Here is a 19661-nt window from a genome sequence, read left to right on the forward strand (position 1 = left end):
TGCTATTTTTAGTTTTTTGAGAAATCTCCCTACTGTTTTCCACTGTGGCTGTGCCAATTTCCCCCCCCATAATTTTATGTATTTATTTTCAGCTGTGCTGGGTCTTGGTTGCCCCATGGGCTTTCTCTAGTTGCAGAGAGTGGGGGCTACTCTCTAGTTTTGTCGGCTTGCCATTGCAGTGGCTTCTCTTGTTGCAGAGCATGGGCTCTGGGACTCACGGGCTTCAGTAGTTGCACAGGGGGCTCAGTATTTGAGGCTCCTGGGCTCTAGAGCACAGGCTCAGTTGTTGTGGTGCATGAATTTAGTTGCCCCATTGCTGGGAGCAGGAGCTCTGCCTGTGGCAAAAGTCATGAGGAAGGAGGCTCAGCATACACAAAGGCGGGATCGAGCCTCAGGAGTCCCCCTGGAAATTCTCAAGCATCTACCCCCAAAACCAGAGTCTGCCTACTTTCTGCTTTGTGCTCTTCACCTACACCTCTGACTTTACTGGGGGCTGTCCCCTACTACCTCTCTCTGAAAAAAAAAAAAGAGTTAACTTACAGCTCCAGTTAATAAAGTTCCTGGGTGTGATAGTGTTTCAACCTACAAACTCCTTTGGAAGTCCTCTAGCCTGCCTGAATAGGTTTTTCTGGCCACATGTGATTGCTCAGAGCCTCCCAACTGTGAGAGGCATGAGATGTTCTAAACTGTCTAAATACAGATTCCTTTGAGCAGTTAGAAGATTGATTAGAAATTGTATTGGTGAAGGGTTTTTCACTTGTTGGGCCAATGTTTGCTGCTAAGTCTCCATATCCCTTACCTGCTGTGTCCCTGGCAGTGTATTGATTAATATAATTGGTGTAAGCCGTAGCTTTAATGTTTGTAACCTTGGACCCTTGAGTTAATTGTTTTTCTTGTTATAGCCCACCACACCTTTGCTCTGTAGGAAGGCAGCTTTATCCAATGCTTTTGGAGGGTGGCGCCTGATTAATCACCTTTAGAGAAAAATAAGTTTTCTGAAGAAAGGGTCTTAAAATGTTAACAGGCCTCTGGGCCAGAAGATGATGCAAATCACCTAAACTTTTGCATATGATAAGTCTGCAGGAAGAAAGCCTGGCTTACTGCATGACTCTACCCCTTCCCCCATTATCCTTCATGCATAACTTAAGGTATAAAAACTACTTTGGAAAATAAAGTTCAGGCCTTGTTCACCGAAACTTGGTCTCCCCTTGTCGTTCTTTCTCTCACCTTCTGGCTGAATTATTCAGCCTCTTTTCTCCACTAAATTTTCTCACTGAGCTATCCTTATTTAACCACTCTTTATATCTTTAATTAACATTTAAATAAGCTGTTGTTTCCTGATCGCCTATGCCCTCTCCCCTTCGAATTCCCTGGATCCACCAGGGCTGGACCCCGGCACCCCATGGAGTGTGGGATCTTCCTGGACCAGGGATCAAACCCAAGCCTCCTGCATTGGAAAGTGGATTCTTTACCACTAAGCCACCAGGGAATTGCTGGCTCTGCCAATTTACATTTTCACCAGTGAGAGTTCCCTTTTCTCCACATCCTCACAAACATTTGTTGCCTAGTCCTAATTTAAAATGCAAGAAAAGGGGTAAAATTTTCTCCTCATAGAATACCACAAGGAGTTGTTACACTGCATGCAAAGGCACTTGTGTGTCCATGGTGTTTATTGGCAAGTGGTTTCATTTGTGGGAAGGTAGTCATTTTGACCATTTAAATCTATTTGTCTATTTGGCTGTGCCAGGTCTTAATTGTTGCATGCACGATCTCCAGTCTTTGTTGTGACATGTAAGATTTTTAGTTGTGGCATGCAAACTCTCAGCTGTGGCATGTGAGTTCTAGTTCCCGAATACTGAAAGAGAAACTCCCCAGGTCAGTAGGTGCCCAATATGCTACTGGAGATCAGTGGAGAAATAACTCCAGAATGCTGGGAGGGATTGGGGGCAAGAGGAGAAGGGGACGACAGAGGATGAGATGGCTGGATGGCATCACCAACTCGATGGACGTGAGTCTCAGTGAACTCCGGGAGTTGGTGATGGACAGGGAGGCCTGGCGTGCTGCAATTCATGGGGTCGCAAAGAGTCGGGCACGACTGAATGACTGATCTGATCTGATCTGAAGGATCAGATTCATGTCCCCTGTTTGGAGAGCATGGACTATCAGCTACCGGACGACTGGGGAAGTCCCTGACCATTTTAAAAATGAGCAATTCTCAACTAAGACATGCTGGTGGATACAGACAAATAACTGGGTATTCTGGATATGGCAGCCTCTCTTCTTTCCTGATGCCCCTTTGAGGAAGGACATGGAAGTTTGGTCCATCTCCTAAGTAGATACAGCTCCAGGGAGTGTCCAGGAGAAGTGACATTTAACTGAAGACTCTCCTTGGCAATTAGAAGAGAGACATACCTTTATACATCTTGTTCTTCTCTCTAGAGTAATTCTTCCTTGCAAACCACCTTTTGTATCTCTTTTTTTAAATCACAAATCTCCAATATTAAAAAAACAAAACAAAACAAAACTCTCTTACTCTGTGCCATTTCACCCTCACCCTGTACTTGCACAGCTGCTGCTGCTGCTGCTGCTAAGTTGCTTCAGTCGTGTCTGACTCTGTGCGACCCCATAAATGGCAGCCCACCAGGCTCCCCGTCTCTTGGATTCTCCAGGCAAGAACACTGGAGTGGGTTGCCATTTCCTTCTCCAAGGCATGAAAGTGAAAAGTGAAAGTGAAGTCTCTCAGTCGTGTCCGACTCTTCGTGACCCCATGGACTGCAGCCTACCAGGCCCCTCTGTCCATGGGATTTTCCAGGCAAACTTGTACAGCTACACTCAGCAAAACCTAGCATAATAAGGTGTGTTACTGGTTTCCCTCATCCTCCCCTGTCAATGAAATGGGGGTAGACTCAATTAAGGTCTCCATTTACCATATTCCTGGTGGAATCCAGCTGGTAATGGTGGTGGAATTCCAAACAGAAAGGGGTTGGGTTATGACTCGCTAGGGAAACAGTGGGTCTTAAACACAGTGGGCTTTTAACATTATGACCTGCATGTCTTTTTTAAAAAAATTAAGTTATTTTATAAAATTTTAAAAGTTACTTTCCATTTACAGTTATTATATTCTCTGTGCTGTACCTAGATCCTTGAGCCTGTCTTACACCCAACAGTTGGTACTTTCTAACCCCCTCTGTTCCTCCCCCCACCCCCCTGCCATTTCTCCCCGCTGGTAACCAGTAGTGTGTTCTCTATATCTGTGAGTCTGCTGCTTTTTTTGCTCGATTTACTAGTTTGTTGTGTCTTTTAGATTCCACATAGAAGTGATATCACATAGTGTTTGTCTTCCTCTGACTTACTTCACGTAGCATGCTGTTCAGTCGCTCAGTTGTATCCAGCTCTTTGTGACCCCATGGAGTGCAGCATACCAGGTTTCCCTGTTCTTCTCTATTTCCTGGAGTTTTCTCAAACTCATGTCCGTTGAGTTGGTGATGCCATACCACCATCTCATCCCTCTCTCAGCCCCTTCTCCTCCTGTCCTCAATCTTTCCCAGCATCATGATCTTTTCCAATGAGTCAGCTCTTGGCATCAGGTGGCCAAAGTATTGGACCTTCAGCATCAGCGTTAGTCCTTCCAATGACAGGGTTGATTTCCTTCAGGATTGACTGGTTTGATCTCCTTGCAGTCCCAGGGACTCTCAAGAGTCTTATCCAGCACCACAGTTTGAAACCATCAATTCTTTGGTGGTCAGCCTTCATTATGGTCCAACTCTCATATCCATACCTGACTACTGGAAAAACCATAGCTTTGACTATACAGACCTTTGTCAGTGTAATGCCCTCCAAATCCATCCACATTGCTGCAAATGACAAAATTTTGTTCTTTTTTTTATGGCTGAGTAGCATTACATTGTGGGTGTGTGTATGTGTATGGGGCTTCCCAGGTGGTGGATAAAGCAGATAAAGAATCCGCTTGCCAATGCAATAGACACCAGAGACACAGATTTGATTCTTGGGTCAGGAAGATCCCTGGAGTAGGAAGTGGCAACCCACTCTAGTATTCTTGCCTGGAAAATTCTATGGACACAGGAACCTGGTAGGCTACAGTCCATGGGGCCACAAAGGATCAGATGTATATCTATCCCCCACATCATCTTTACCAAGTCATCTGTTGATTTCTGGTTTCTGTCATCTGCCTGGTTTCTTTTGAGGTAGTAACTGAAGAATCTCTTCTCTTGGACTAATCAGTTTTCCAAAAAAAAGAGTTCTCTGATCTCGTGCTTGGTTTTGGAGCCTATATTCTAAGAGCTAAGAGCCTAAACTTTTGATCAGGGAGGACTTTGTTCTCAGCCTGTTCTCTGCTCATGTTATCTCTTGCAGAATCTTAATTTCAACTCCTGCTTGGTTTGGGGAATGGAAGTTCCATGTCTGCACTGGTTGGGGGAGGGGACCTGGCTCAGACTTTGCAACACCTTATTTTCAGCTCTACTCTGTGGACCCCCATTTTCAGAGTTACTTGGTGCTTCTGATTCCCAAGCCTCTGAGAGCTATTGGTAGGTACTGCCTGGATTCATGTTGGTTTCTCACCCTGCGGGTCCTTAGCAGAAAGAAGAAAGCTGAAATGTAATCCAGTTACCCTTCCTTTATTTCCTTTCCATTTTCTTAAGTTTTGTTGACTTTTCTTTGGCTTTATTTCTCTCCCTTTTGATTTGTTCTTGAGGATTTATACCTTTCTACTCTCTTAACTCATATTCTAGTGGGAATTTAGGAGAAAGTGGAGATAAATATGTATATCAATCCATCTCATTTAATTGGAGGTTGAGCTGATATTCTCTTTTTATGTTTCAAAAGTTAAACAACTGTCTGTTGTCATTGGTTATGTGGGTCTTTCAGGCTTTCATTAACCAGAATCATTTGTTTCCATCCTGGAGGACCCACAGAGATTTCTTTTAGGTTTCAGATTTTTGTCTTTAGAAGATTTTCAGTCAAGCAGCTGACACTTTCCCTATTTTCGAAGCTTGCATGTGTGAGCAATGCACCCGTTCAAGAGAGAAGGGGTAGAAAGTCTTATTAGTCTGGACTTGTCAGCCCAGATCCGGGGGCCTTCTATCTGCCCAGGAAATCTGCCATAGAATGATGCTGAGCTATCTTAGTTATTAAAGAACACCTGCACATCTCTCAAATCAGTTCTCAGCTCCCCTGCGCTCTGAGTTTCTGTATCTACAGTCATTAATATCATCTCTGGGTGTTTTCTCTGCTTCTCTGGGGTGCCATGTTGATCCCTTTCCTTGGCCCTCATGGCTCTTTCATCACTCAAAACATACAGCTGCTCTATTCTAGTGTGGCAGTTTCCTTACACCATTTCAGTTCTTCCTACTTCATAGGCTCCACAGCTATGGAGGATTTTAGGTATCACCTAGTAGCTTCAAATTTGTAGTCTACAGATCAAAAAGAAGAATTTTCTTTCAACAGAATCTTGGGGCAGAGCCTGCCACATGAATCAGGTAGAATGATAGCTGCTGTGGGTAATGCAGGCAAGGGAATCTGCCGTCCCCATCCTGACCACATCTCCCTAGGGAGATGGACTGACTGTGCTTGATCCCATTTAACTCTCCTCTTGAATGTAAGAGGCTGAGTCCCTGAGAGGGGGAATAATTTGCAGAAGGTCGTGTAGAGGATTAGTTCAGGACTCGAATCAAGTCCTCCTTATACTTTACTGCTGCCTCTAGATCCACAAATGATGAAGCCTGGAGGGTGATTGTGGAGACTTTCAAGTGAGTGATCAAACAGTGGCTGCCTTCTATTAGTCTGACTGCCCCTTTTTTCAAAGCCTCAGAAGTCTCCACTGCATCCATAGTTTTGCAGGAAAAAATCATAAATAATAATTCTCACAGAAATGGCCTCCTTCCTGCCCCAGAATTGGTGTCCTGCTGGCTTGTTAATTTTAGTTTGGGAGTCAGAGACCTAGTGACAACTGCTCTCATGCAGGGCTCCTTGGCTGTTCAATAAATGCTAATAAACCATAAGCGGGAATCCTATCACTGCCGCCCAAACTGAAATGCAAAAGCAAAGATGACTTTGGTCTGAATTGGATTTGAAAAGGCTGAGAGAACAGGCTTTGAGTGTGCCGTGGAAATGCCAGTTGAATATTAATTGTAGCAGCAGTGCCGGCCCAAGGAAGGTGCAATGCAGACGAGATGCTTCTGGCTATGGAATCCAAGTGTGGCTTCACACAGAGGCCAGGGAGCCTCTGGTGGTTTTCTGTAGATCTCCTGGTGTTCAGAAAGGTCTTTCTGGTCTTCTCATTTGCTCATTTTCTTTATTCCTTAGACTCACCAGGATGACTCAGCCAGGAGCTATCTTAGGGGTAGGTTTTAATTAGTGACTTGGGGATTCTGGAAGTGGCAGCAATGTAGGTGGGGGCTCTATAACCTCTTTGCCCCACTGATTATTCCCCACATTCCAGGAATGGGATGTTTGGGTCCAGGATGAACCAGACATGGAATTATTGGGTTGGCCAAAAATTTATTCAAGTTCTTCCATAGGATGTTACAGAAAAACCCAAATGAACTTTTTGGCCAACCCAATATAACAGGTCCCTTTAATGCACCAGGTGTCTTAGCCTCCCGTTTGCTTCCACCCCAACACACACAGCATTAATGGCATGGGGGATAGAGGTTTGCTGACTGAGCCACAGGCAATAGATAATGTCCATATATCTCATCCCACCTAGGTAAACTTTTAAATTATGTATCCTGTAGAATTTCCTACAGCTCTAACTGCCCCATAGATTGTGTAGCTAATTGTTTCTTTCCACTTCAGTTGGGAGCCTCCTGGTAGGCTGTATGTTTTGGTGCAATTATGTTGCCTGGACCAGGGCTGAGGCCATTTTAGCCACCCAAGGGGTGTGCTAATTGTTCTGAAGTGTGTAGCCTGGGGTGCCCCTCATTGCTGTAGTGGTTTTAATGGAACTTCTAATTAAAAATAAGCAGTGAGACAGGGCTGGGTGCACTCCTCCCACATCAGGGGTTCAGGCAGGCCCCTTTGTGCACAATAGTGTGAACGCGCCCATGATGGGAGCCAGCTAGGGCAGAGATTGATGTGCCTCTGGTGCGGTTTGTCTACAGGCTTGGTGTAGGCTGTTTGAGCTCTAATTAGAGCGGGGCCAGTGTCAGCGTGGCAGCCAGTTCTTCTCCTATGCTCTGTGTCAGTGTTTGGATGGGGTGCCTGTGGAGGAACTGGAAGGGGAGGAGGCTGGAAAGTTTAAGTAGCTGGAGGTACAACCTGAGACTCCGAGGGAGTTTGTGAGACAGGAGTGTTCTGGGAAATCATATGCCCTGCATGTCACATTCCCAGAGACCAGGCTATCTTGGTTATTAATTACAGTGTACTGGGAATCTGATCTGGGTTTGGAATACTTAGTTCTGTCTCTTGTTAACAGTGCATCTTTGGGGAGATGGCTTAACTTTTCTGAGCCTCAGTTTGTTTTTCTACAAAATGGGGATAAAAATACAAATTAAGTTGGGTATTTTGGCATAATGCACATAGAAATCAGGAATGCCTGCACCCCACGTGGGCGATCACTTCTGCTCTTTGTGGGCCTCCACTTCCCAATTCCCTCACTCTCTTGTCCTAGTCTAGTGCCACAAGGAGCATTAGCAGGATGGGAACAAGGATAACTTATTTATAACTGAACCCCATGAGCCAAAGTAGGAGAAAGAAATCGGAACAAATGAGAGGTTGGCTTACTCCATGAGATGAGCCTCAATTTAGTGTGCTGGCTGACCTCATGGAAGGAGGAAATGCAAGAGAGAGACTGTATCTCCTTTAGGACATAGGCCCTCAAGAACCACTGATTTGTCTGGCACTTTGACCTTTGGGTCATCCTCTGGTCTTTGCCTATAGTGGGGGCAAGAGTGGGAAGACAAGACAGAGATGTCATGGCATGGGAGAGGCAGAAGAAATACTCCCTCTCTCTCTGCATCCTAGATTTATAGTCAGGATTAGAAGGTAGAACATTCTTATGAGCTAGTCTGCTACTGTCACTGACCCTAGAATGACCTAAAGTTGAATCCTTCATGACCTGTGATATCAGGCTCGGATAATCTGTCGGGAATGATTGGAAAAAGAAAAAAGAAAACCTATGAGAACCTAGAGGTGAGTCTGTATTGAGTTCTGTAAGTGGTCTGCAAAGAGATTTGAAAGTCCCATGACTAGGGAAATCTTTATGGAAGAAGTGGTTGAGAGATCTGAATTTGAACTATGCGTTTTGAGCAGGTGCTCTAGGTAGAGAATGTGGCCTGACCAAAGGCACAGAGGTTGTTTAGGATGGCAAGAAACCTGTTTGCCTCAGTCACAGGCTCTGAGCTTGGTGAGGAAGGTCATGGGCACGCAATGGAGGCACAGTGAACGCCTGGTTCAGGAGTTGGGGCATAAATCGAGCACACGGCTCTTTCTTATCTCCTTTGTTGTTCAGTTGCTCAGTTGTGTCTGACTCTTTGTGACCCCACGGACTGAGGCATGACAGGCTTCCCTGTCCTTCACCATCTCCCAGAGCTTGCTCAAACTCATGTCCATGGAGTTGGTGGTGCCATCCAACCATCTCATCCTCTGTCATCCCCTTCTCTTCCTGCCTTCGATCTTTCCCACCATCAGGGTCTTTTCCAATGAGTCAGCTCTTTGCATCAGGTGGCCAAAGTATTGGAGCTTCAGCTTCAGCATCAGTCCTTCCAATGAATATTCAGGACTGATTTTTCTCTGGATTGACTGGTTTGATCTCCTTACAGTCCAAGGGACTTTCAAGAGCCTTCTTCAACACCACAGTTCAAAAGAATAAATTCTTCAACACTCAGCCTTCTTTATGGTCAAACTCTCACATTTGTACATGACTACTGGAAAAACCATAGCTTTGACTATATGAACCTTTGTTGGCAAAGTAATGCCTCTGTTTTTTAATTTGCTATCTAGATTCGTCATAGCTTTTCTTCCAAGGAGCAAATGTATTTTAATTTCATGGCTGCAGTCACCATCTGCAGTGATTTTGGAGCCCAAGAAAATAAAGTCATTCACTGTTTCCATTGTTTCCCTATCTATTTGCCATGAAATGATGACACCGGATGCCATGATCTTAGTTTTTTGAATGCTGAGTGGTTTTAAGCCAGCTTTTTCACTCTCCTCTTCATCAACAGCCTTTTTAGTTCTTTCTGCCATAAGGGTGGTATCATCTGTATATCTGAGGTTGTTGATATTTCTCCCAGCAATCTTGATTCCAGCTTGTGCTTCATCTAGCCTGGCATTTTGCATGATGTACTCTGCATATAAGTTGAATAAGCAGGGTGACAATATACAGCCTTGATGTACTCCTTTCCCAATTTTGAACCAGTCCATTGTTCCATGTCTGGTTCTAGCTGTTGCTTCTTGATGTGAATACAGGTTTCTCAGGAGGTAGGCCAGATTGTCTGGAATTCCCATCTTTTTCAGAATTTTCCCGTTTGTTGTGATCCACACAGTCAAAGGCTTTAGTATCTTATCCTTTAGATTCCTTCCCTGCCACCTGCTTACTTTCCCTGTCCCTACCTTCCAAATATGTTTGTGGTTTGCTAATACTTAGCTGGGAGAAGGCAATGGCACCCCACTCCAGTACTGTTGCCCGGAAAATCCCACGGATAGAGGAGCCTGGTGGGCTGCAGTCCATGGGGTCGCTAAGAGTCAGACACAACTGAGTGACTTCATTTTCACTTTCCACTTTTATGCATTGGAGAAGGAAATGGCAACCCACTCCAGTGTTCTTGCCTGGAGAATCCCATGGACAGAGAAGCCTGGTAGGCTGCAGTCCATGGGGTCGCACAGAGTCAGACACAACTGAAGCGATGTGGCAGCAGCTAGTCAGCAGGTTTTCAATCCATTCTTTAAAAATAATTTTGTTTATTTATTTAGTTTTGCCTGTGTTGGGTCTTCACTGCTGTGTGGACATTTTCTCTAGTTGAGGTGCTCAGTCTTCTCATTGCCATGGCTTCTTTTGTTGTGGAACACCGTCTCTAGTCTTGTGGGCTTCAGTCATTACACTCCCAGGTTCCAGAACACAGGCTCAGTAGTTGTGGTGCATGGGCTTAGTTGCTCTGAGGCATGTGGGGTCTTCCTGGACCAGGGATCAAACCCAAGTCCCTACTTTGGCAAGTGGATTCCTTACCACTGAGCTCCAAGGGAAGCCCTTTAATTATCCTTTTGAAGAGCTGATTGGCCTGGTTTCAAACACATCACCAATTTGGAAATACATAAAGACCTGAGAAATCTCCTGGCCAACCTCTTTATTTCATACACAGAGAGTAAGAGGAAAAAAAAGTTTCCCAGTAAGAAACTTGTAGTTTTGGGAACCAGATCTCTTGTCTCTAAATTTATTCAGGGCTTTTTCAGTGGGTTGTAGAAGGAATGTAGCCTAGAGGTTAACATTTTGGGCCCTGGAATTGGGCATCTTGGGTTTGAGTCTTGGCTCTTGGCCACATAATTGCCTGTTGACTTTGGGGAGAGCCTCAGTTTATCCATCTTTAAAATGGGACAAGAAAGCCAATTTGTTATCTGCAGGGAACAAAAAAAAGGGTATACATTCCATTTGTCCTATTGTACAAGAGCAGTCTGATGTGTAGGCAAGGGTTGATAAGGGTCTTTTAAAGAAAGAGCCTAGGTCATGATGTTCATTAATACTGTGGTCTGAATGACATCCTCCAGTTTATCCTGAGCCAGTTGATGGATGGTGAGGCTAGGAGGGTGACCTGAGGGCCTGCTTGGAAGGGCACCATGGACCCATTTGGTAAATCACCCTTTGAGGGTACACGGGTACCCCAGAGGTTCCATTTTCAACATGGAACAGATCTTCTAATCACTGTCCTCTAGCCACCAGGGCCAACTGAGGGTGGCAGAGGTGACTCTCAACCTCTAGCAAGTTCACGTTTCTTCTTTTGGCCTTGTATCCCTCTCTGGTTCCTCTGTGCTCTTTAAAAAGAGGACAACTTTGCTAGAAACCTAGCAAGCATTAAGTTCCCTGTACTCTCTTCTTGAAAGCTAAGTCTTCCTGATAGTCTTTGTAAATATTTATGTATGTATTTGCTGCATTGGGCCTTAGCTGTGGCACGTGGGATCCTAATTGTGGCGTGTGGGCTCTTCCGTTGCGGCACATGGCATGCAGCCTCCAGGGCACAGTTGTGGCGTTGCAGGCTTCTCCGTGCAAGCTCAGTAGTTGTGGTATGTAGGCTTAGTTGCCCCGAGGCATGTGGTATCTTAGTTCCCCCAACCAGGGGTTGAACCCTCATCCCCTGCAGTAGAAGGCAGATTCTTAACCACTGGACCACAAGGGAAGTCCTGCTAATCTGTTATAAATGGGGAAAGCAAATGTGCGCTTCTCTTTACACTTTTGTCTTTTGCATCCAGTAAAAGGGACAAATGCTGCTTTGTGTGTGTGTAGAGGGGGACGGGGAGGAGAATGCGAGTTCTCTTAAAGGCAAGATTTGAGGCTCAGAAGCTGCAGTTGGTGGGGCTTCAGAATCCTGTTTCTGCTTCTGAGGACCAGAGAACTCAGAGGTGACTTCTCACTGGAAGAGGCCCATCCTTCACCCCCAGGCGGCCCTTTCACAAATGGGGTGATATGAAGAGTTCTGGATTGATTCCATAGTCAGACAGATCTAGGCTGGCTCACCAGCTATGTGGTCTGATATTTTTAAATTTTACCCTTTAGGGTTAATCTTCTCTTTTTTAAATGTCCAAGCAGTTCTGGAAAGGACTGCCAGTTAATCTCTTGCTATTGGTTGAAGAGTTCTCCTTGGGGAGTGTCAGGAAACCCCAATTCCAGTCTCTGTTCTAACTCCAGATTATGGGGTGACCCTGGGGAGAGCCACTTATCAATCATCTGAGTTTTGTCATCTGCATCTACAGGAATCTCTCCCACCTCATCGTGTGGGAACATAGGTGGGTTCGGATAGGAAGGGCTCATGACACGGAAGAAAAATCACTTTTCCTCAAAGTTGAGTCAAGTGTCTGTCAGGCAATCTCCCTTTGTTGCACTGTGATCTGAAGAAGGCTCCGAGGTGCCTCCCTGGTGCCTCCCAGGTCAGCATCCCTCACATGCCTGAGACCACCTTTCCCCAAGCCTGACCTGTGAGGAGCTGGCTCCTCTTGCAGCCTGAGAGTCAGGGGAGAGCTGGGGGCTGTTTAAATGTGAGCAGAGGAGGGGCATAGGGGCAGTGGTGTGCATGGTACTGGAGCTTGTCTGGGTGTTTTATTTATATAGTAAGCAGTTGTGTTTATGGAGAAGCATGGAGGTACTGATGGAGGTTACTGGAGAGTGAAGCTCCTTTTTGTCCATCCGTTAGCACTTGGAGTGAGCTGACAGTGGTGAGGAGAGGCATCCTGCCTCGGACTCCCTCCAGACAGCTGAAATGGTGGCTGCCCTGCCGCTTCCTTGGGTGTTTGCAATTCTTTAGTACCTACTTATCTGAGAAAGGCAACCTGGGGCCTCAGTGGGGCTTAGGGTGTCCATTATCTTCCCAAATGGTTGCTGCCTTCCTGCCTTCTACACTCACCCCGAGACCAGTCCCCATCTATGATTTTCCTCAACAGCAAGAGTTACCATATTACTGGGCTCTGCCATGTGCCAAGCCCTGGGATTGCATCAGAGAAGATCACAGACTGCCTCCTGGTGGTATCTTCGTGTGTGTGTGTGTGTGTGTGTGTGTGTGTGTGTGTGTGTGTGTGTTGCACATACACAAGACTCAAACAACTTCACCAGTAGTAAATTGATTTACCAGGGGTCCTTCCCTTACTGTAACCAACATCCCCCAAATAGTTTTTAGAATCACAGGATGTTGGAACCAGTCCAGTTCCTGTCCTGAGTGGGGAATCTGAGTGAACCTCACTTTGAGGTTGAAACTTGGGGAAGCTTTGTCCAGAGTCACAGAAGAAACTGTGGGCAGAGCTGGAGTGGTAGGCCTGTCCTCTGACTTCCGGCTCGGCTCCCCCGGGTCCTGTTATCCCTGCTCTGGCTGCAGGAGGAATGCAGCGGTGCCTCCACCAATGCTAGATGCTAGGTGGCACCAGCACACCTTGGAACAGAAAGGCTCCCATCTAGCTTCTATCTGAAAATGTTTGAATCCTCCGTGTGGGCAGCCTGGAGTCCTGGCTGAGCGCTTTCCTCTCCTAGGGCCCTCGTGAGCCCTGCCTGCCTGGGGGGCCACCCCAGATCCCAATCCCGTCTCCTTCATCCAGGGAACCCATCCCAGATGCCTTGGGGATCGGTTTGCTGGCTACCTGGAAGAATTCACTCCTGTGTGACTGATTTCTTCTGGGGGCTCTCTGTGCAGAATGGAAAGTTCTGCTAGGTGATCTTTCCAACTACTTTGCTGAGTTCTGAGCCAAGTTCTTTGCGGTTTCTGTTCTTTCAGGACGTTGTTGCCATGCAACAAGGCTGGCTGATGCCACTGAGGATGAGAGGCAGTGTGGAAGGAGACCCTTAGCCACCCAGCCCAAATTGCCCCCTTGCAGCATCGTGAGTATGTGAGTCAGTTTTGGGGTGGTTTGTTATGTTGCATAAGCTGATTGAAATAGGAGAGAACAGCGCAGTAGTCTCTCCTTATCCATGATTTTCCTGTCCATAGTTTCAGTTATCTGTGGTCAATCTTGGTCCAAAAATACTAGAAAATTCTAGAAATAAGTTTTAAATTGCATGCTTTTGTGAGTGGTTTGATGAAATCTTATACCTTCCCACTGTGACATGAATCATCTCTTTGTCCAGTGTGCCCACATGGCATATGCAACCCCACTGCTGGTCCCAGTATCACAGTGCTTGTGACCAAAGTCACCCTTACTTTACTTAATAATGGCTCCAGCACACACCAGTAGTGATGCCAGCAATTTGGATATTCTCTTATTGAACCTAATTTATACATTTTATCATAGATAAGTGTGTATAGGTAAAAACATTGTGTATGTGTGTATGTATAAAGTGAAACTGAAAGTCACTCAGCCGTGTCCGACTCTTTGTGACCCCATGGACTATACAGTCCATGGAATTATCCAGGCCAGAATACTGGAGTGGGTAGCCTTTCCCTTCTCCAGGGGATCTTCCCAACCCAGGATTGAACCCAGGTCTCCCGCATTGCAGGCGGATCCTTTACCAGCTGAACCACCAGGGAAGTGTGTGTGTGTGTATTTATGTTTTATATATATATATATATATTTTATAAATATATAGTTATATTTCACTGTTATATGTAGTTTCAGGCATCTACTGCAGGTCTTAGAATATAACCCCCTTGAGTAAGGGGGGACTGCTGTATCTACATTGAAGGGTTGCAGTGAGGTTTACATGATAATATGAACTTAGATCTGCACCTAGCACACAATAAGTGAATACAGTTGTTACCATCAACAACATCATGCGGCACTTCCTCTTGCTTTTTGGGTTCTAGTCCCAGTGACCTCCTTTCTTTTCTTCCTCCTCCTCTTCTCCCTCTTCCTTCTTTTCCTTCCTCCTCCTTTATTATATATCAAACTGTGCCTTTTTCAGGGCTTTCATACTTAATTCTCTCCATTCACAATGGTCCTTCCCTGTACCTTGTTTTCATGGTTAGGGTCTCCTCCTTGAAAAAGCCTTCTCTGGTTACCCCGAGAACCTCCTGCCTCCCATCCTTTCCATTCTTGTTTCATTTAATTGTGTGTCATTATCACATTTATTGATTCCTTGAATATTGTCTGGGTCCCCTTCTAGACTAAATCCCTTGAAGGCAGGGGCTGGGCCTGTATGCTTGCTACCCACCACCCTGCTGTGTACAGGGGGAACTCACTTAGTGTTTGTTGAATGAGTGGGTGAAAAGAGGCACCTAATCAGGATGAGTTTGAGGTTGGTGTCAGGCTTCCAGGAAGAGGAGACTATCCAGGTTGGAGATTCAGAGAGAGAGGGGAGAGATTGTGTATGCTGCTTCTAATTCTTACAGCTGTTTAGGTTTGTGTCACAGTCTCTGTTGGATCAATTATCTTCCTGATACCCTATGTCCAACAAGGATATGGGCTTCTTTAAGAAAGAGATGGGTTTCTTACAACCCCAAGCGCATTGTCAGGCATCTAGTAGGGGCTTAACAGAAGTTTATTGGATCAATAAATGGATGGATGAATGAGTGGATGTCAAGAAAGATGGAGGGGCAGTAGTACTCAGACTGTAGGCAATGATAAACATGGTTTCCCATTTTTTTCTTTTAATAAAGCATAATATATTCCCAGTCAATCTGTAAAAGGTCATGAATGTATAAAAATGTATTAATTACAATCATTAGCATTATGTTACAGAGAAAGAGTTGTTATAACCTTTTCCCTAAGATGGCACTTGGACGGACACAGTTGGTTTGCTTCACAAAAAAGGGTAAGAGTAGGTGACCAGTTGGCCTGGTTGGCCCAGGACTGAGGAATTTCCCAGGCTGTGGGGCTTTCAGTGCTAAAACTGGGAAAAGCCCAGGCAAACTGGGATGCTTGATCACACAGGAAAGACAGCAGAATGAGAATGTCAGGTGTGCTTTGGCATTTATGTACAGGTGATATTTTCTCAACTTTTCTCCATGATTTTGCTTCCTCTTAGCTCTCAAATAAAAATCCCTGTGTTATTATCAAGGATGTTACAGCTTTCAAAGGGTTTGAACAACCCCATGTAATTTTTTGCTTAATCCTTATGCCGAGTCTGGGAGGCAGGGCAGGGGAGGCATGCTAAGGCAATGCTCCTGGCTCCTAGAGAATATGGGGCAGAGAAAAGGCTCCCATCTCCATCTCCTGAGGCCAGTGCTCTTCCCACTACTCTGTTCTTTTCTGAAATGTCCCACCTGTCTCATCTGGCTTTCAGGAGTAGACAGGAATCATAAAGGAAAAGGAAGGACCCTGAGATCCAAGCTTGGGCTCAATCCCCTCATTTGGGACAATTTATATTATTACTGCTTTGCCTGATACATTCACCTGCTCCTCCTCAAGCTGTCCTCATGAAGGATTCCCCTGAAGTCCCACCAGCTGGCCAGTGCTGGCACCATTATGTGGCAAAGTCAGTGAGAGAGATCTGGTGTATTGACTCAGGATAATGCCCCAAATGGCCCTTCCAGTTAAGGTTTGCCATCAAGATGGCCAGGAGACCAGCTCACTCTGCCGTCTGTTGGCTTGATTGTTGAGCTCTTTTTGGGTGCTTTTCCTAAGAAGTGATTCAAGTGATGTCAATCTGTGGGGTGGCTGTGACTTGCCACGATTTTTTCCACCCTTGTATCAATACTTTTTGCTCAGTATCTACGTACCACCTTAAGGCGGGTATTCACCTTAAAAGGCTGGGCTAGCCTTGCCCATTGTAGAGCTCCCTTCTCTTGACAATGCATTAGAATCCTATCATCCATTCTTTTATTCCAACACTGTTTTCCATACAAGTCCTCTATGTAATTCTTCTTTTTCCTGTGAAGTGAGACTTCCTCTGGCTCTCCCTTATTCAGCTGAAGCCTGTGATGTTCTGGATGAATGGGGTTTAACATTGGTTCTACTCTTTCAGATGCTGTTGTTTGGGCTCAGAGTTGCTCTGTCATCTGGGTTGTCTATTCTGGGTGCAGCTGTGCAAAAGTTTGATCTTGGAGTTTGCCTTTTCTGAGAGCAGAATGCGGATGGGTACAGTTTTTCCCTGCAGCCTGAAAGCAGAGTGTTTCTATGAAAAATTTCATAAGCTGAAATGGTATAAACAATGAAGCAGTTACCTTAGGATACATCTTGCTAACAGATGTACAAAATACATTGAGATAAGGCACAGATGCTCAGATAGAGTTCAAAGCTATGGCGGTTTGATTCTGAGGTGCTGTGCAGTTCCCAGGGAAGGAGGTTGGCAGCGCCACTGAATGCTTGGGTAGAGGTAGCCTGTACCTCTAACCACTACCTCTAACCAATGGCTGCAAAATGAATGCTGAATGCTCTTTTCACCTTTTGTTTTGGTAAAAGGAAAATTCTTTTTGGATTTCTTTTGGTTAGCAACAATAGGTACTAACATAGGTTTTTCCTTAAAGGGAAATGGTGTAAGGCAGACTTTGGAGAACTTGGGGATATTTATACTTTTATTTAAAAATAAATAAAATAAATATCTTAAAGAAGAGTGTTGCCTATGTCCTCTTGGTAGATTCCCCAGACTGTGGGACATGTGGCCTATTAGCTGAAGCATGGGGTTACCAGTGTACCTCTTCACTTTCACATGTTGGTTTTCTTTCTGCTCTTACGCTAGCTGTGGCCTTAACACCTTTGGAAGTGTCTGTGGCTCTGAGTTCAAATCTGGTTTTAATCTTCAGATGTCCTTTTCTTTGGCTTAGAGCAGACCCAACTCTGAGAATGGAAGAGGTGTTAACCCTGACATGACCATTCCTGCAATACTCTTGAGATGAGGCTCTTGTGTGTATGAGATTCTTCTGAAACTTGAACTCTTGGCACTAAGGGATGAGTGATGGTTTGAGAAGGCCAGAAACCTCCAGATCTTGAGAGGTCAGTTAGGTCAAGACACTTCTTGACATCTTGAAATCTGATGCAACCCAGTTGCATTGGGTTGTAGGCTGTCATTATCCAGAGGGTCAGAGAATCTCTCCGGGCTAAAGAATGAAAAAGCTCAATGCAATAGAAATATAACCTCCTTATAAAAAACCATTTACAAGATGTGCTGCCTGGCAGCAGGAGAAAACTAGAGGTTGACTGATTTCCAGTTCTTTTTTGTTAACCCCCTTGGGGCCAGTATGTCCTCTAAGGGTGGGGAGAAGAGAGTAAGACTGGCACATTCTTTCCTCCTTGAGGAGGAAGAGTCACGGTTAATTAAGCCACTGATCAGGTGGCCTCCTCTGAGTATGTACAGATGTCTGTAGGCCCCTCATATGGTCAGTGAGCTCTGGGATCGGCGGTGGCCACCCCGGCTGAAGGGCCGGTTCGAGTTAGTCTGTCCACTTGAGTAGGCGCCGGATGCCACCATCCTACTAGGCTCCAAGAGCAGGTGCTCCCCAGATGAGAATTTAGCCCAGGAGTCCGCTGAGTATGAGTCATCCCTTGTGTGGTCTCTGCTGCATCTCTCTCCAGGCAGTACCCAGTCCTCCTCATACCTCTGCTTGGCAGGGCTCAAGTTCTTTGGGGTGCTGCTTCTGAAGCTCTGATCTGAGGCAGGTGACCCCAGACAGTTGGTGGGCTGGGCCTCTCCAGGGATGGTGGCAGGCCTCTGGTGGCTTCTCCAGCTCTGGATTTCCAGCTCTCTTTTGTCCACAGGGAGTTTGTCAATTTTCTGAGCTCTTAGGATTGGAGACTTCCCGTATGTCCCTTGTAGAGTCAGGAAAATGTACCTGGTGGGAAATAACAGAATAAAGATATTTTGTGACTTCTGACTTCTCGAATTTCAGCATTGAAAGGACCCTTAGAATCCAAGTCCCCACCCAGTGGAGGATCCCCTTTGCCACTCTGTTAACTGATGGATCAAATCTATGTCCAGGCACTTCTGGTACTGGGGGAGTTCAGCAACAAAATGTAACAGCTAACATTTGTTATGTACTGTACACATAACTCATGTTATTCTCCCCCAAATCCCAAACAGTTGTTACTTTTGTTGCCTACTATGTACAGACATGGAACCTGAGGCACTAAGAGACTGAATGATTTGTCCAGAGCCATAGAGTGGTTGAGGTGTGGTCAGGACCCAGTGCCCTGGATTCTGATGCTTTCCTCTCACCTACTGTGCATGTGGCCATTCTATTTCTGGGCTGTTCTAATTTAGGCAAATTTACTTGCTTTGGAGTGTCAAATCTTTGTGGAACTTAATAATTTTTAAGTAGTTTCCCAATACGTATTCTTTTGTTGAATCCATGGGCTATGCCAACTTCAGAGCATCAGTATATTATCACTATTTGCTAGATGACGATACCATCGAGGCTCCAAATGATGAGCTGGGTTTCCTAAGGTCTCCTGAGAAGTTGACAGATCTCCCTGATGGTTAACTCATGGTTCCTCTCTCCTACCAAGCTGCCTGTAGTGGACTCTGGAACAGAAGTCTCTATATGTGGCTCAGATCATGAACTCCTTACTGCCAAATTCAGACTTAAATTGAAGAAAGTAGGGAAAACCACTAGACCATTCAGGTATGACCTAAATCAAATCCCTATGATTATACAGTAGAAGTGACAAATAGATTCAAGGGATTAGATATGTTAGGCAGAGTGCCTGATGAACTATGGATGGAGCTTCGTGACATTGTACAGGAGACAGGGATCAAGACCATTCCCAAGAAAAACAAATGCAAAAAAGCAAAATGGCTGTCTGAGGAGGCCTTACAAATAGCTGTGAAAAGAGAAGCAAAAAGCAAAGGAGAAAAGGACAGATATACTCATGTGAATGCAGAGTTGCATAGAATAGCAAGGAGAGATAAGAAAGCCTTTTTCAGTGATCAGTGCAAAGAAATAGAGGAAAACAATATAATGGGAAAGACTGGAGATCTCTTCAAGAAAATTAGAGATACCAAGGGAATATTTCATGCAAAAATGATGGGCTCAATAAAGGACAGAAATTGTATGGACCTAACAGAAGCAGAAGATATTAAGAAGAGATGGCAAGAATACACAGAAGAACTGTACAAAAAAGATCTTCATGACCCAGATAAT

General features: G+C 45.2%; 1 protein-coding gene across 4 annotated transcripts in view; it reads right to left on the reverse strand.

Moving 5' to 3' along the window:
• Positions 1-15118: 15118 nt before the first annotated feature.
• The window catches only part of ATP10B (ATPase, class V, type 10B), a 390227-nt gene continuing 385684 nt past the window's right edge, over positions 15119-19661 (reverse strand). For 3 of the 4 annotated variants that reach the window (XM_010855331.1, XM_010855328.1, XM_010855330.1), the window contains exon 25: positions 15119-18353. In XM_010855331.1, the coding sequence (XP_010853633.1) occupies positions 17894-18353 (460 nt within the window). In that variant the 3' untranslated portion in view covers positions 15119-17893. The remainder of the gene's footprint in view (positions 18354-19661) is intronic. The other variant, XM_010855332.1, reaches the window with a different exon arrangement.

Source organism: Bison bison, unplaced genomic scaffold (genome assembly GCF_000754665.1).
Source record: "Bison bison bison isolate TAMUID 2011002044 unplaced genomic scaffold, Bison_UMD1.0 scf7180017864363, whole genome shotgun sequence".
Classification (NCBI taxonomy): Eukaryota; Metazoa; Chordata; class Mammalia; order Artiodactyla; family Bovidae; genus Bison; species Bison bison.